General features: G+C 24.6%; 7 protein-coding genes across 7 annotated transcripts, besides 22 other annotated features; 5 read left to right on the forward strand and 2 right to left on the reverse strand.

The window, feature by feature from the left end:
* Positions 1-279: 279 nt before the first annotated feature.
* Positions 280-314: a sequence feature (AT_rich).
* Positions 315-1452: 1138 nt separating this feature from the next.
* EDI_096080 (uncharacterized protein) lies at positions 1453-1986 on the forward strand (the record flags this gene model as incomplete). The annotated part of the gene is made up of 1 exon (XM_001740049.1): positions 1453-1986. The coding sequence occupies one exon, from the start codon at positions 1453-1455 to the stop codon at positions 1984-1986; it is 534 nt and encodes a 177-aa protein (XP_001740101.1).
* A 308-nt stretch (positions 1987-2294) lies between these two features.
* Positions 2295-2325: a sequence feature (AT_rich).
* Positions 2326-2382: 57 nt separating this feature from the next.
* Positions 2383-2440: a sequence feature (AT_rich).
* A 391-nt stretch (positions 2441-2831) lies between these two features.
* Positions 2832-2875: a sequence feature (AT_rich).
* A 253-nt stretch (positions 2876-3128) lies between these two features.
* Positions 3129-3170: a sequence feature (AT_rich).
* EDI_096090 (uncharacterized protein) lies at positions 3150-4204 on the forward strand (the record flags this gene model as incomplete). The annotated part of the gene is made up of 3 exons (XM_001740050.1): positions 3150-3530; positions 3578-3823; positions 3875-4204. The coding sequence occupies 3 exons, from the start codon at positions 3150-3152 to the stop codon at positions 4202-4204; spliced, it is 957 nt and encodes a 318-aa protein (XP_001740102.1).
* Positions 3478-3499: a sequence feature (AT_rich).
* Positions 3557-3584: a sequence feature (AT_rich).
* Positions 3898-3927: a sequence feature (AT_rich).
* Positions 4205-4211: 7 nt separating the features above from the next.
* Positions 4212-4261: a sequence feature (AT_rich).
* A 59-nt stretch (positions 4262-4320) lies between these two features.
* On the forward strand, positions 4321-5505 carry EDI_096100 (1-O-acylceramide synthase precursor, putative; the record flags this gene model as incomplete). Its single annotated transcript, XM_001740051.1, has 1 exon — positions 4321-5505. One exon carries the CDS (start codon positions 4321-4323, stop codon positions 5503-5505), a length of 1185 nt encoding a protein of 394 aa, XP_001740103.1.
* A 2-nt stretch (positions 5506-5507) lies between these two features.
* Positions 5508-5532: a sequence feature (AT_rich).
* A 122-nt stretch (positions 5533-5654) lies between these two features.
* Positions 5655-5731: a microsatellite.
* EDI_096110 (uncharacterized protein) lies at positions 5720-6115 on the forward strand (the record flags this gene model as incomplete). Its single annotated transcript, XM_001740052.1, has 1 exon — positions 5720-6115. The coding sequence occupies one exon, from the start codon at positions 5720-5722 to the stop codon at positions 6113-6115; it is 396 nt and encodes a 131-aa protein (XP_001740104.1).
* Positions 6116-6126: 11 nt separating this feature from the next.
* Positions 6127-6235: a sequence feature (AT_rich).
* A 39-nt stretch (positions 6236-6274) lies between these two features.
* Positions 6275-7447, reverse strand: EDI_096120 (cysteine desulfurase, putative; the record flags this gene model as incomplete). The annotated part of the gene is made up of 1 exon (XM_001740053.1): positions 6275-7447. The coding sequence occupies one exon, from the start codon at positions 7445-7447 to the stop codon at positions 6275-6277; it is 1173 nt and encodes a 390-aa protein (XP_001740105.1).
* Positions 7448-7828: 381 nt separating this feature from the next.
* Positions 7829-7933: a sequence feature (AT_rich).
* A 685-nt stretch (positions 7934-8618) lies between these two features.
* Positions 8619-8652: a sequence feature (AT_rich).
* A 486-nt stretch (positions 8653-9138) lies between these two features.
* Positions 9139-9196: a sequence feature (AT_rich).
* A 181-nt stretch (positions 9197-9377) lies between these two features.
* Positions 9378-9479: a sequence feature (AT_rich).
* Positions 9480-9704: 225 nt separating this feature from the next.
* Positions 9705-9737: a sequence feature (AT_rich).
* A 42-nt stretch (positions 9738-9779) lies between these two features.
* Positions 9780-9952: a sequence feature (AT_rich).
* An 81-nt stretch (positions 9953-10033) lies between these two features.
* Positions 10034-12601, reverse strand: EDI_096130 (uncharacterized protein; the record flags this gene model as incomplete). Its single annotated transcript, XM_001740054.1, has 1 exon — positions 10034-12601. One exon carries the CDS (start codon positions 12599-12601, stop codon positions 10034-10036), a length of 2568 nt encoding a protein of 855 aa, XP_001740106.1.
* Positions 10190-10217: a sequence feature (AT_rich).
* Positions 11515-11549: a sequence feature (AT_rich).
* Positions 12602-13336: 735 nt separating the features above from the next.
* Positions 13337-13789, forward strand: EDI_096140 (uncharacterized protein; the record flags this gene model as incomplete). Its single annotated transcript, XM_001740055.1, has 1 exon — positions 13337-13789. The coding sequence occupies one exon, from the start codon at positions 13337-13339 to the stop codon at positions 13787-13789; it is 453 nt and encodes a 150-aa protein (XP_001740107.1).
* A 509-nt stretch (positions 13790-14298) lies between these two features.
* Positions 14299-14465: a sequence feature (AT_rich).
* Positions 14466-14469: 4 nt separating this feature from the next.
* Positions 14470-14787: part of a repeat region that runs on past the window's edge.

A 14787-nucleotide genomic window follows, 5' to 3' on the forward strand; every position in this document is an offset into this window, starting at 1 on the left:
ATAAATAATTTTCTAGTATTTTATCCACTTTGTTAAGACTTCTGATTTTTATATTTCTGAATATTATTAATTCTGTTTCTTATTACAATAATAATCATTGAGTTATAACATTAATTAGGTTTATTAAACCAGAAAAAGTGATTGTAAAAATTTATTAGATTAAGTTAGTTGTATAATTACTTCATGTAATTTTATTTAATTGAATAAAACCTTGGTTCTAATTAAGAGTATTCTATTATTTATTTTTGTATTGTTTTGATAAATATAACCTTGTTATGCAATTTATTTAAACTAAATTAATTTTATCATATTTAGAGACTAAATAAAACCATTAACCAAAGTTATCTTCTATTCCTTAAACAAAACAAAGTTATTTTTACACTTTTACTTCAATTTATTTCTCATTGTGAAATTTGGGATTTCGTTCTTTTTCTTAATAACACTCCTACTTTTACTTATCACCCACCTCCATTTTATTTAATAAATTTATGTGATTTACTTTATTCCTTTGTTGAAATTACAGAAATCCTTTATGTTTCATGAGATTATTTGTTAAAAATTTATGTTATGTTATGATAATGTGTTTTTATTCTAATCATTTTTATAGAAAAAATTTTTTACTAATTCAATTAAGTGTTAAAAAGAATAATTCTTGTCCCTATTTTGTAAATTTTTTTTCATAATCCTTTTTTATGGGGGTTTATCCTTTTATTCTTATTGAGAGTATTCTTTTGAGTTTTCAGCTATTTTTCCTTTGGACTTTTTTCCTTCGAAAAATACTTTTTTGTTTTCTAAAAAAAAAAGATATAATTCTGATATTAACCTTAGCTTACTAACTACTCATTTTATTTCTTTTTTTACTTTTTTTCTTTCTCATTGAATTTATTCAAGTACTTCTATTTTACTTTTCGACTGATGTAGTAAAGACTGAGTGAAAATTACATGGTATATAATTTTTTGTAATACAACAATCCTCTGACTTCAATTCTGAGTGATCAAAATCACAATTAATATTTTCAAACAATGAGTTTTGAATAGTGTATTCATTTTCTATTTCTAATAAACGTTCTACAATATTATCTAAATTTCCTTTTCTAGAAAAATACTCTTCTTCAATCAATCCTGGATTAATATTAGGAAAACTTGCCATCAAACATTCTATCTCATTATGCCTCAGAAACTGGTTCATTTAATCTTATTTTTACTATTTCAAGGTATTTAAGTATCAGATATAATCTCATATCTTTTAATCAAATAACAATCTCGGTATTTTTTGTTCTATCTTTCTCCAACATTTTAGTTAAAATCTCAATTTTAATGTGTTCATTTTTTTTCATTCCCAAAAATCTCACAGTTTTGCAATAAACCATATCTTTTTAATATAAAAACTATTCAATAGAAAAGTAAAAAATACTAAACCAAAGAATCTTCAACAAACGAAACAATAAAATCATGTCAATTTCACCTCATGACCCTTTCGTTCCTCAATACCCCCTTTCTCCTGGTTCACCACAATCTACATCATCATCTCCATTACTATCAGACCACTTAGTATATACTAAAAAGCAAAGGAAACAATATACAATAACTAAAAAAAGAGAGATATGGACTGATACTGAACATGCTAAATTTGTTGAAGGTCTTGCTCTCTTTCATAAGGATTGGAAAAAAATTAAAGAACTTATTGGTACAAAAACAGTTGTTCAAATTAGAAGTCATGCACAAAAATACTTTCTCAAATTAAATAAAACAGCCCCATCACAACCAGTTACCTTAAATTCATTACAAAATTTCTCATCACAACAAAGTATAATAAAAAGTAATAGTTGTCCTCCTTCTCCACAGTTTCAAGACCGTTCTGTAGATTCTACAATTATTGTATCTTCTGCATTCTCTCCTGTAAGGGATTATGCTGATTATATTCAAATAGATGGACTTCTTGGTTTGTTATTTTGTTATTTAAATACTTTGGACTTATATCATTAATTATTTCTAGAAAAACCAGATCCTCAATATTCTACACATCTTTCTCCTTCATTTACTCATCCACCTTTTTCATCTAATTGGATAAAACCTTCTTTTTAGAGAAAGAAAGTAAGTTGTATTGCTAGTTCAGTCATTTTAAGGTTTCTTTTTGTATAAAATATTTAAGTAATTTTGTTGTTTCTTTTTTTAAATAATATTTGAAGAATAATGAAATCCATTACAATTTACAAAAACACATTTGTTTATGATTAAGTCATTTTACTTTTGTTTTATATTATATCATTAATCTTTCATTTTTATTTTTGGTCTTTTAAATAAAAAATTAAAAATAAAAAATAACTGATAAGAACTTAATAATGTAAAGGTTTTAGAAACATTAGTACCACTAGATTAAGCTTATTATTTATTATCAATTTTAACTTGTTAATGAATACTTAAATATTATAATTAATAAGAAAACAGATCTTTTCTTCTTCTAATCTTCCTAATACCAAGATATAATATTGGAGAAAAGACTAAAATAATCTTTTATTTGTACTATAGTAAAGTAATGTCTTGTAAAAAGTATTTTATTTAATCTTTGAATATCATTATATTCAGGAGTGATAACAATATGACTATTATAATAGTCTAATGAAAAATTTTAGATACTATTTAGATACTCTTTACTATTATTATTTTTGAAAAACATTAATGTTAACTAACAACTTATTCGTTGAGCTGAAAATATCCTTTTCATAGAATCTAAAAATGACTAAATAGAAAAAAAATAACATACAGACAATAAGATGGTATTTTTGGTTGGTTTAAACCTACACTTCTTTAAGTTTTAGTTATAAAACTACTTAATATATTTAGATAAGTAACTAATATAAAATATTTAAAATAAGATAGTATTGTGTATAAATAGTAGATATTGTACACCAAATTTTGATTCTACTTTCTATTGATTACAAGTATTTCCTCTCCATTTGAAACATACTATTTGATAATACTACAGATGAATGATGAATAATGGTAAAACAGAAAGTTGTTTATTTTAATGAAAAGAATACTTATTGAATTAATAATCAAACTTGGAGAATGAAGTAAGAAAAATAAAAAAATTAAAGAACTTAAAAAAAAAACAAAAATCAACGAACTAAAAAAATTATAATATTACAATGAAAATAACATTAATTTTTGGGATTTTAATGATAGTAATGGCAGTACCAATTCACATATGTACTGACCATCTTCAAGCCGTTGAGGATTCAATCTTATCAGCAGAAACACATATTTCTGATATAGAAGATATTGAAAAAGAAACACTTGATGACATTGATTCAGCATTTGGTGATATCCGTAATTCAATTTGTAAAGCTGACTTTGTTAGAACAGCACACATCATCGAAGTGTTAAAAGAAAAATTATTACGTGTTCGACAAATAAAATCTAAATGGGTTAAGGTACTTCAAAACACTGTCAATGCTCTACCACCACATTTACAACATAAAATATTATTTAAAAATAAGATCGAGAATCGTATGAGAATGAATCCTGATGTTTGTTTATTATAGTAAACTAATAGAAAAATTTATTAAAAAAATAGTTTATTTCTATTGCAGATATCCCATCAATTCCTGTTTATGAAGGAATGCCAAAATATGCACCAGTAATAACAAAAATTGCAGATGGTATGATGGAAGAAATTGAAGATATTAAAACTGATGAACAACTTATTTTACTTCAAGAAAAATACGAAAAAGTACAATCTAAATCTAAAGAATCACACTTAAAGACACAAAAGGTATTAGAAGGAATCGATGCTATTATGGTATCAATCCGATTAGGAAGAGTTTGTTATATTTTTACAAAATAATAGTCAAAACAATAACATAATTAATAGATTGGAATAGAAAGTGCATCAACAAATTATAACAAATTATTTAAATTATTAAAGAAAACAACAGAACAAGAAAAGAGATATATTTCAGAAATAAATTCATTAAGAAAACAAATCTTTGATAGAAAGAGAAGTATATTACAATCTATTTTAGATAAAGGAAGAGTTATTCAAAAAGATATGGTTCAAAATAGAATACAATTCTTAAAAAAAATGAGTTCAAAGTATTCTAGTAATAAATTAAAAGAAACAAATCAACGACTTAATTCATTAATCAATGGTATTCAAAAACAATGGAAACAATTACAAGAACAAAAAATTCGTTCCAAATAATTCAAAGATTTTTATTTTATTCTTCATTTTTTTTTCTTTTTAAGAATTTTAATTTAAGATACAAAAAATGAACATTTATCATTTTCTTTTATTTGATCTGATTAATTCTTTAATAAATGACTTTCTTTCTTTTAACTTTACTTACTCTTTCTTTTGCTATTGAAAGAAAACCAGTTATCCTTGTTCCTGGTCTTATGTCTACTATTCTTGAATCAAAAATTGGTGTTGATGATAATTATCAACCATTCCCACAAAAATGTAGTAGGCATAAAGATTGGTTTAGAAGTTGGGTTAGTGTGAGAGATACTATTTCTTTTACTGATGACTGTTATTTATGGTACTTACATGGAGTATGGAATCCTATAACAAATAAATTAGAAAATATTCCAGGTATTTCTATTAGAGTTCCTCAGTTTGGAAATACTTATGCAATAGATACTCTTTGTCCAATTCCAATTGTAAAAAGATTAACACACGCATTTCATGGATTAATTCAACACTTGAAAAAACAAGGATATGTTGAATTGTTTGATCTTTTTGGTGCTGGATATGATTGGAGATCAAATGATGTTTCTGATCAGTACCTTAAATCTGTTAAAGATTTTATTGTGTCTGGATACGAAAACACAAAAAGAAAAGTTGTTATTATATCACATTCTATGGGTGCTTTTATTACTTATAAATTACTAGATTATCTAGGAAAAGAATTTTGTGATACTTACATTGATAAATGGATTCCTTTAAGTGCACCATTCCTTGGTTCTGGTCTTGCTATTAAAGAATTACTTGTTGGTGAAAATATTGGATTACCAATTAATGAAAAACTAGCTCGTGACTTAGCAAGATCAATTCAATCAATTATTTCTCTTTCTCCAAATCCAGATTTTTGGAGTAATGAACCTTTAATAATATTTAAAAAAAGTGGTAAACAATTCTTTGCAAAAGACCTTGTTGATGCTTATAATTTGGTTGATGAAATGAAAGACAAAGCAGAATATATTTTAACTAACTCTATTCGAGCATATTATGAAAAATACAATTGGACAATTCCTTTTGGTGTTGAAACTCATTGTGGGTATTCACTTGGATATGAAACACCTTATAGAATTGAGTTTGAAGGAGATTCTTTCGATAGTAAATACACAGTAATATTCTCTAGTGGTGATAAATTAGTCAATGAAGAATCTCTTAAGGCGTGTTCTCTTTTCACGCAAAATGTAACGTTCCTTGGTAAATACAAACATTTAAAATTACTTGAAGCTCAAAAATTATACGAGTTTATTGACCCGTTAATTCATTAACCTTATAAAATTTAATATTTTTTATTTCAAAGAAATTACCTTCATTGAATTAAGTAGGGGGTATCTCATGTTATAAATAAAGAATGTTAGTGTTGTGATTATTTAAATGAGAAAAATGAAGTTTTATAATTTTTCAGGATTTTTAAGTAAGAAGAAAAGATGAAAAAATAAAAGAAAAAATTTAATATCTAGAAAAAAATAGAAAAGAATAACAATGACAACAAAACATTATACAAGGGTTGGTCCACAATTCCAAGCTGTTATTCCTACACAAAAGTACTTTGCTGGATCAAGACCTACCTTTGCTCGATGTGTTAATAAAGCCAAATGTGATGGCTTAACTCGTTCTGATGTTGCAGAAACTGCTGGAATATTGATTTATCGATGTGACACATTACCATCTGAAAAAATTGATGAATACATGGCTAGGGCTGAAGCCATGACACCTCCTTATGTGAAATTTGATAAAACAGAAGCTCTTCAATTACTCCATAATAATAATTATATTATTGAAGATGCACTAATTCAGTTAAGGGTTAATATGATGAATCAAAATCGGTACAATGAAAACCATTATTTAGAGCAAATGAATTTTAATCATTTTAATTAAGTGTAATTGAGTAATATAATTTAATTTTAAAGAAAAGAATATTTATGAGATAAAAAAATTATAACAAATTAATTTAAAAATAAAAAAACAAATAATTAAATGATAAAAAATGTTAAATTAGTTGATAATAAGAAAAGTCAATCCTTTAACAGATGCAATTTAAGCGTATGTTGATGATAATTGTCTAAGACGGTCAACAGATTTTTTAATAACGTCAATAGTATAATCAATTTCTTCTTCAGTATTAAAACGAGATAAGGATAAACGAATACCAGTATGAGATAAATCTTCTCCAAATTTCATTGCTTTAAATGTTGGATTAGCTTGAAGTGATTCAGAAGCACAAGCACTACCAGTAGAAGCAGCAATACCATGTTTGTTAAGATCCCATAACATGGCTTCACCTTCAACTCCTTTAAAAGCAACTAGAATAGTATTAGGGACTCTTAATTCTGGTTTACCAACAATAGTAACATCAGGAATAGTTCTAATAGCAGCTTCTAGTTTGTCTCTTAATTTTTTAACATAAGTGTTTTCAATATTAATGTCATGAGTTGCTTTCTTTAATGCAACAGCCATTCCAACAACACTTGGTGTATCAATTGTACCAGATCTTAAACCACCCATTTGTTCTCCACCATGTAATAATGGTGTAATTGGTTTACCTGCTCTAATAAACAAAGCACCAACACCTTTTGGACCATGGAATTTATGGGCAGTAAAAGTTAAATAATCAACAGGAACATCTTTAACACTAACTTTAATTTTTCCCATAGCTTGAGTTGCATCAGAATGGAAAAATGCACCATGAGCATGTGCAATTTTACATAACTCTTCAACTGGCATAATTAAACCAGTTTCATTATTTACCCACATACAACTAACTAAAGCTGTTTTATCATCAATTAATCTTTCTAAATCCTTAGGATCAACAATACCATCTTCATTTACTGGCATTTTAATAACTTCAATACCTCTTTCTTTTAAATATTTCTCAGATTCACTAATTGATGGATGTTCAATTTGAGAAACAATAATTTTATTTCTTCCTTTCATTGTTTCATAACGTGCTAACATAGTCTTTAATACTGTATTATTTCCTTCTGTAGAATTAGCAGTAATTAAAACAGTGTCATCATCACTTGCACCAATACATTCATAAATAATATCTAATGAATCTGAAAGTGCTTTTCTAGCTTTTTGACCAAATGCATGAAGTGAATTTGGATTACCATAAATTTCACTAAAATATGGAAGCATACTATTTAATACTTCAGGATCAACCATAGTAGTAGCATTGTTATCAAGATAAACTGATTTTATGTCTTGCATGTATATTAATTGAATTTAATTAGTTCTTTAATAAACAACCAAAATTCTTTTAATTCCCTTCTTTCTTTGATAATTTTGTTTAATAGACTTAAACGAAGTGCTTAGTCAGCAAAATTTGGTAACAAGGGTTTATAATAATTTGTTTTTAATTATCATTTGTATTGGTTTTTCTCTTTTTTTATCTTCATTGGTTCATAATCCTTTTTTTTCTTTAACTAAACTCTTACTTTACTAACTTATTGTCCAACACTACTTTTATTGTATAGGGCACTCTATTATTATCTTTAATCTTTCTTTTCAAAATGGGCATTCGCAATTGAAATATCTCATTATTTAAATGTCAAATAATTTTAAGATATACTTCAAAAATAGACTAACTTCTTTTATTTTATTTTTTTTTTAATTCTTTTAAAGTTCTTAAATATAAAAATAAAAATAATAAAGTTTCTCTTTTTTCTTTAAAATTTTTTTGAAAATTAAATATTTGAGCCATTCTTCATAATTATATTTTTGTTTACCTACTACTCTATTTTTAGATATCTAAAAAAAATTCTTAAGAAGTACTACTTTTTTTGATGGTGTAACTGAAAATAATCATTCTTCAAATCTAATGCAAGAACAACAATTTAACTCTTATCCTTATTATTCATTAGATAATGAAGAAGAGACACTATTCTCAGATGAAGACGTTTTTTCAGATAATGAAGTTAAGTCAATTTTATATCATCTTCCTTTTGATGGGCTTATTATAATTAATCCAAACCAACGGATATACACAAATGAACCTTCACGTTGCGAAAATACAATGTTTAAACATAGGCTTTAATAATAATCTAAAACAAAAATAGTTTCCTTATTCTTTAAAGGAAACTAACAGTCTTGTTAAAGATTGCTTCGTATTTAAAAATAGAAAAGTTAGTTATTGATTGAATATTTATTATTGATATTGTTTTTTGATTTTTTGGTGATTGTTTTTGAAAAAGTTAACGTTCAATTGTTAAAAAAATAACTTATTCATGAAGATTTGAAATAATAAATAAATTTCTCTTGAAATATCAAAAAAATTTGAAGATTATTTAAAACCAACCACTGATTGGTTGGTTTATAACAAAAGGGTATTTTCTGAATATTTTTACAATATGTTATTTCAAACAACTCAATCATGTAAACGATTTATTTAATAAAAAATAATTATAACTAAATAACAAATAACTCAACATATTCGACTGTTATTAGTCTTCATAGACTTCTGGTTTATTTACAAATTTTTCGAGTAAACAATAAATACGGTCAAGTTTTATTAAAGTTTTTTAATTCTCAAAACTAATCCTAATGAAAAAAAAAAGATTGAATTGATTGTTTTGTTCACTATTAATCAATAGTTATTTTATCAGTTTATTTTCTGTTATCTTTTGTGGTACTTTATTTTTACTATTGATAAAGATATTTCTTAGAACAGTAAATACTCTTTCGTTAGTAAATAATAATAAGAACAAATATTTCTATTATTCTTTTATTTATTGTCCATTTAACTATCAGAAATATTCATGAACATGATAACTGAGTTTGTGTTTTTCATTGTTCTATCTGTTGTATTCTCTTTTGGTTTGGTATTTACAATGTTTGTGTATATCAAGAGCATTGTTATTTCCTTTTAATTTTAAATCTTGCCACACATCAGATTGTGACTGTTTTATATTTAGATAAATATTTAATGAATTTAATGTTTTGAATATTATTTTTTAATTTGCCTATCTTCTTGTATATTTAAAGTTACTATTAAATTCAATATTTATTTAAACTCTCAACTTAGTATTATTTTAACTAATGTCTAAAGATCAATCAGTATGATAGAACTCTCTCTCCACATAGTCATTTTATGATATTTCTTATACAAACGTAATTGAATTTAAATATTTGAAAGTCAATCAAAATATTTTTAACGATAAAAAGAAATAAATAATTTTTTAACATATTCATAAAAGAAAAATAAAATAAAAATAAATGATTTTAATATATTATCATTTAATATCAGAATATGAGTAAATAAAATGAGAAATGTATTTTTAAATTACAATAAAATATTCAAACAGTGTCTAATATTTTTTCTTGCTGTTTATTGTTAATTCTATTAAACAATAAAAATTCTTCAAATATTGATATATCAAAATCAGTTTTAAAAATAACGAACCAATAGAAGTGTTATTTGATAATTTAAAAAAAAATCATGATAATTTACAAAAATAGTTGATGATTCTAATTAAAATATAAAAATAATATTTTAAATTATGGGGGTATTAATCAAATTAAACAAATTGAGTGTAGTTTTAAGAAAAATAAAATAAATAATTAAATAATTTATTAGACAAAATTATTTAGAATTAATGATATAAATGATAGGAATGATAATTAAGATAGATAATAAAATTATGATTTTAATAAAATAGTTTCTTAAATAGTTTTTAAATTAATTAACAATAATAAAAAGAAAAAAAAACAAATATACTTAAGTGGAGTTGTTTGTTAAGTATTTTATTTGATAATTAATTTGAAGGAAAATAGAAAAAAGAACACAGAAGATTTAAATTATAGTTTCTTTTTTAATGAAGATTTAGTTGAAGGTTTTTTCGTTGGGTAATGAATACAAAGTTCTGTAGAAGTTAATGAGGATATAAAATCAACATTTTCTCTACATTTGTCACATACAAAAACTCTTCCACAGTTTTTACAATAAATACCACCTTTATTAAATTTTTTATTACATTTATAACAAGTATGGGTATTTAATTCTGTTGAAGGAATTGCAGTCCAATTATGATAAGGATAGTTAGTTCCTATACTACTAAATTTACCGTCTTCATCACAAATAATACAAACCCATTCATTTTTCTTAGAAGTTGATGATTTATTTAAAGTTTTAAAAACGGGAATTATATCAATTAAAGGTTTTGTAGTGATATGGTGTTCAGTAACAAGTTCAAGTTTTTCACTATCATAAACTTTAATATCTCCAGTTTTTTGTAATATCCAGACTTGTTTTCCAATAAGTTTTATTTTTTCTATTGGAGCAGAAATAACTTTTTTAACATTTTGTGATAGAATATCAATAATATAAATATTGTCTTTCATAACAACCCATACTGAGTCATATGCTCTTATTACTTGCATAATTTCATTCTTTGCAATTTCTTTTACTATACTTGTTTTTCTTTTCTTATCTGGATCACATATATGTAACCCTGCAAATGTACCAATCCATAATGAATTATCAACTAACGCTGCTGTTCTAATATCACTTTGTAACGATAATTTTTTTTCATTCTTTTTATCATGTTTAATATCTATCTCAATATAATTCTTATCTTCTGTTAATCCAATTACTTTTCTTCCTACACTTTCTAAATGAGTTATAGCACCTTCACTTTCTAAATGGTATTCATTTTTCTTAGTATAGTCATTACTATTATAACATTCAATAACACTATTTGTTTTACCAATATATACTTTTCCATTATAATAAATAATAGCACAAATATTTCCTTCTATTTCAAGGATTTGTATTGGGTTTTCATTAATATTATTGAATACATGAATAATACTTTTATTATTAGTTGGTTTAATACATGCCCAAATATCTTTTCCTGTCCAACAAAGCAATTTATATAACCTATTTTCTTCTTTTATATTAACTCTTTCTTTTATATCTTCTTTAATTGTTGTTTGAGATAATTGTTTTGCTAATAAAGAATAGTCTTGATATTTAGGTATTACACTTACTGCTGTTGCTCTTCTTTTTCTTAGCCATTGATTATTCATTACATTTGTTGCAGCTGATGTATTAGAACTTGAACTAAAAATTAAATTATTAATACTTTTCTTTAATGTTGTTGTTGGTTTAACTTTACAATATTTTGCATTAAATTGAGTTATTTCAATAAGTACATCATGATAAACTTTTAAGTGAGGAGCTTCACGTTTAAGGTATGTAGCAAAGAAACATTTATTTGAGACATTATTATATATTTCACTATAATCCTTAATTGCTTGAATTGAAGGTATTTGTGATGTTTTAATAAATGAATTAAATGTATTTTTTAATTTAGCAGTACACTGTGCTTGTACATGAGTAAACATAAATGGATTAAGTGCATTTTGTTCTTGTAATAAAGCAAATTCTTCATAAGTTGTTTGGTCAAACATTCCTTGTGGTTTAAAAGTAGTTATTCTACTAATAATATCAATAGCATCTTCTTTAAAAGAATTTGATTCATTAGATTCTCCTTTAATACTAATCCTATTCTTTTTTAAATGTTTTAGGTTAGAAATAATGGTATTTAATTCATCAATTTTTCCTTGTAAAGTTAATTTTTCTTTACGTAATTCAATGACCTCTTTTTTAATATTTTCTGTTGATTTAATTTGTTTATTAAGATCTTCATTTATTGATTTTAATGAATACAATTCACTTTTGCTTGTCATTAAATTCTTTTCAAGGACTTCAATTTGAAGTTTTAGGTCTTGTTTTTGTTGGTCAACATTCATTTTAATAATTTCTGCTGAAACAATTTGATTTTTTTCTAATTTAAATATCATTGATACTTCAAGTTCATTGAGATTTATTTTACCATTGCTATTTTCTAATTGTCCTAATCGTTTATATAAAGCAGCTAAATCTTCTTTATCTTTAACACTTTCTTCTGCAATTTTTCTTTTTTCTTCTCCTAAATCTTTCATATCATTGACCATAGTTTTGATTGCATCTGCTGCTTTAATTAATTTCTCATCTTTTTCTTTTATCCTATTTTTTAACTCTTTATTTTCCATTTGAAGTGTACTAATTTGTTTTTCCATATGACTTTGTGTTGTTTCTAATAATTGTTTATATTGTCGAATTTGTACTTGCATTGCATCAACTATTTCTTGCATTTGTTCCATAGAGTCAGTTGACCTTTCTGAGTTTTGACTTAATTGAATTGACTGAGAAGATTCACTTGAATAACTTTCGGTTTGACTTGAAACAAAACTGTCTTCTTCTGTATATTCACTACTATCATCCTCCCTTGATTCTTCTAAAGAATTCATCTCTTCTTTTCTTTTTTCTTGAAAGGGTGGACTTTGATTTGTCGATGTTTGTTGTAGATGTATTGTTGTCATCTTTTGTTTGTTTTATTTTTCTCTTTTTCAAGTTGAAAACATTTAGTTTTGTTTTATTTTTTTCTTATTGAATTATTACTAGAGTATAAAATTCTGGGAATTTATCGACTTCTTTATTTTTCTCAATAATGACTTAAATCATTTCTTTTCTTTTAAAAATGAAAACGTCTCAAGATTTTTCTTGTACCAAAATAAAACCAAAATACAATCAAGTCATTTTCATGACTCAAACTATTGACCAGTTCCAAATACTTCTTTCATTTTTGGAACTTCAAAAAAGACTTGTGAAATAGAAACCCAATGTGGAAATATTCATCTTCCTGCTTTCCCAAAAATTCAAGCAGCCACTATAAACAACTTCTTGTATGATAAAAATGCTATGGAGAATATCGGTTCTCACTTTTACAAATCTCTGATTGATCAGTCTAAAAACTTAAAGAAACTTGAACAATTTATTGTTTCTCCATTGATTAATGCTGTTTGAAACATATTTAATTCAATTCTTATTGTAAATTTAGTAATTTTTTTAACAATGTAGTTTACTTTATATAATAATGAAGAGTGTTAAGACTTTCACATATACGTCATACCAATAATAACTAACTAATCAATAATAATACTTTCTGAATGACAATACTAATTAAATCAACACAGTGAAACCAAAAAAGGAGATTAAGAAAGTGATAATCATATTATATAAACATAATCAATCTACTAAATAACATCAACAAAACAATGAAAGCATTACTTCTTATATTATGCATTTATTTAGTTTCATCACTTGAATTTGTGGATGGTGATTGTAAAGGAAGACATGGGTATTTCTGTTATACAGATAAAGACAAGAAGAGGGAATATTATACCTGTAACAAAGGTAAAAAGTCGTGTGTTAGCAAATGCCCAAATGAAGATGTATGCATTGGTAAAGGTGAGTTTGAAATCAATAAAAACAAGATTTGTGTTGCACCTAATGAGTCTCACTGGGAAGTTGATCCATTACCTACTCCTACACCAAATAAATATCCAGTCAATTGCACTGAAGTGAAAGAAGGATATTATTGTTATGAAGAAGAATCAAAGAATACTGAATACTATTGGTGTGTGAACAGTGTTGGTTATGAAATGAAATGTCCTAAGGGAACAACATGTCATACAAAAGACAATGGTTATAACAGTCCATGTTATTAACTCATCATAGTCTAATTGATTATTGATGCTTACTTTTATTTTTACTATTTATCATCTCTAAACAACTAACATTATAATCTAATAACAACACTGTTTTGATTCATTAAAATGATAATGATAATTTATTATCAGTTTATTCATCAACTGTCAAACATAATCACTCCTTCATGCTATCTTGTTCATTGAATAAAATGGAACAATTTTTCTTATAATTTACATTAAGAATTATACAAATATCACTAATAATACAGTTTCATTTTATTTTATAACATTTAGTGAATGTGATATAAAGTTAACTCTGTTTATGTTTATTTTGTTGTATTAAATTAATTTAAATACTCTAAATATTCTTTACTTAATTTTTGAATAACACACTTTCTTTTGATAGAGTGTCATAAGAAATGTTAAATGGTTATTATTATCTTTATCCTGATTATCATTATTTATTGACACTCTGCTTATTGTATTTATTGAATTGATATTTTTCCTTATTATTATACTCACTTAACATTAATTGAATAAATTAATTTTATTTATAAATAATTTAATAAATGTTTTTATTATTAAAAATTATCTTTTTTTTTATTGGTCATTTTTTATTAATACCTTTATTTATTATTTTTAAAAAACTGAATAATCATAAATACAATAACATTTATTAACTTTTTTTAAAAATGAAATGGCATTATCATATTAGATAATATAAAAATATAAATGAAACAATCAATACAAGAAATTAGCATATGAAACAATGTTCCAATACAATGACATTACTATGATATTGAACAAACAAATAATGCCAAAAGTGATTGGTAATATCATAAAATACTAGATATATATATGTAATAAATAAAAAGAATAAAACTGGTAATTATTTGATATAATGTTGTGGTAGACCACCATATTAATAGAACCTATTGGAAGAAAAGAAATATGTATAAGGAATTAAAAAATATGGTAATGAAAATAGAGAAATTAAAAGATGTCAAAATAATTCC

The sequence above is a fragment of the Entamoeba dispar genome, genomic scaffold, assembly GCF_000209125.1.
Source record: "Entamoeba dispar SAW760 scf_1105229462701 genomic scaffold, whole genome shotgun sequence".
NCBI lineage: Eukaryota > Evosea > Mastigamoebida > Endamoebidae > Entamoeba > Entamoeba dispar.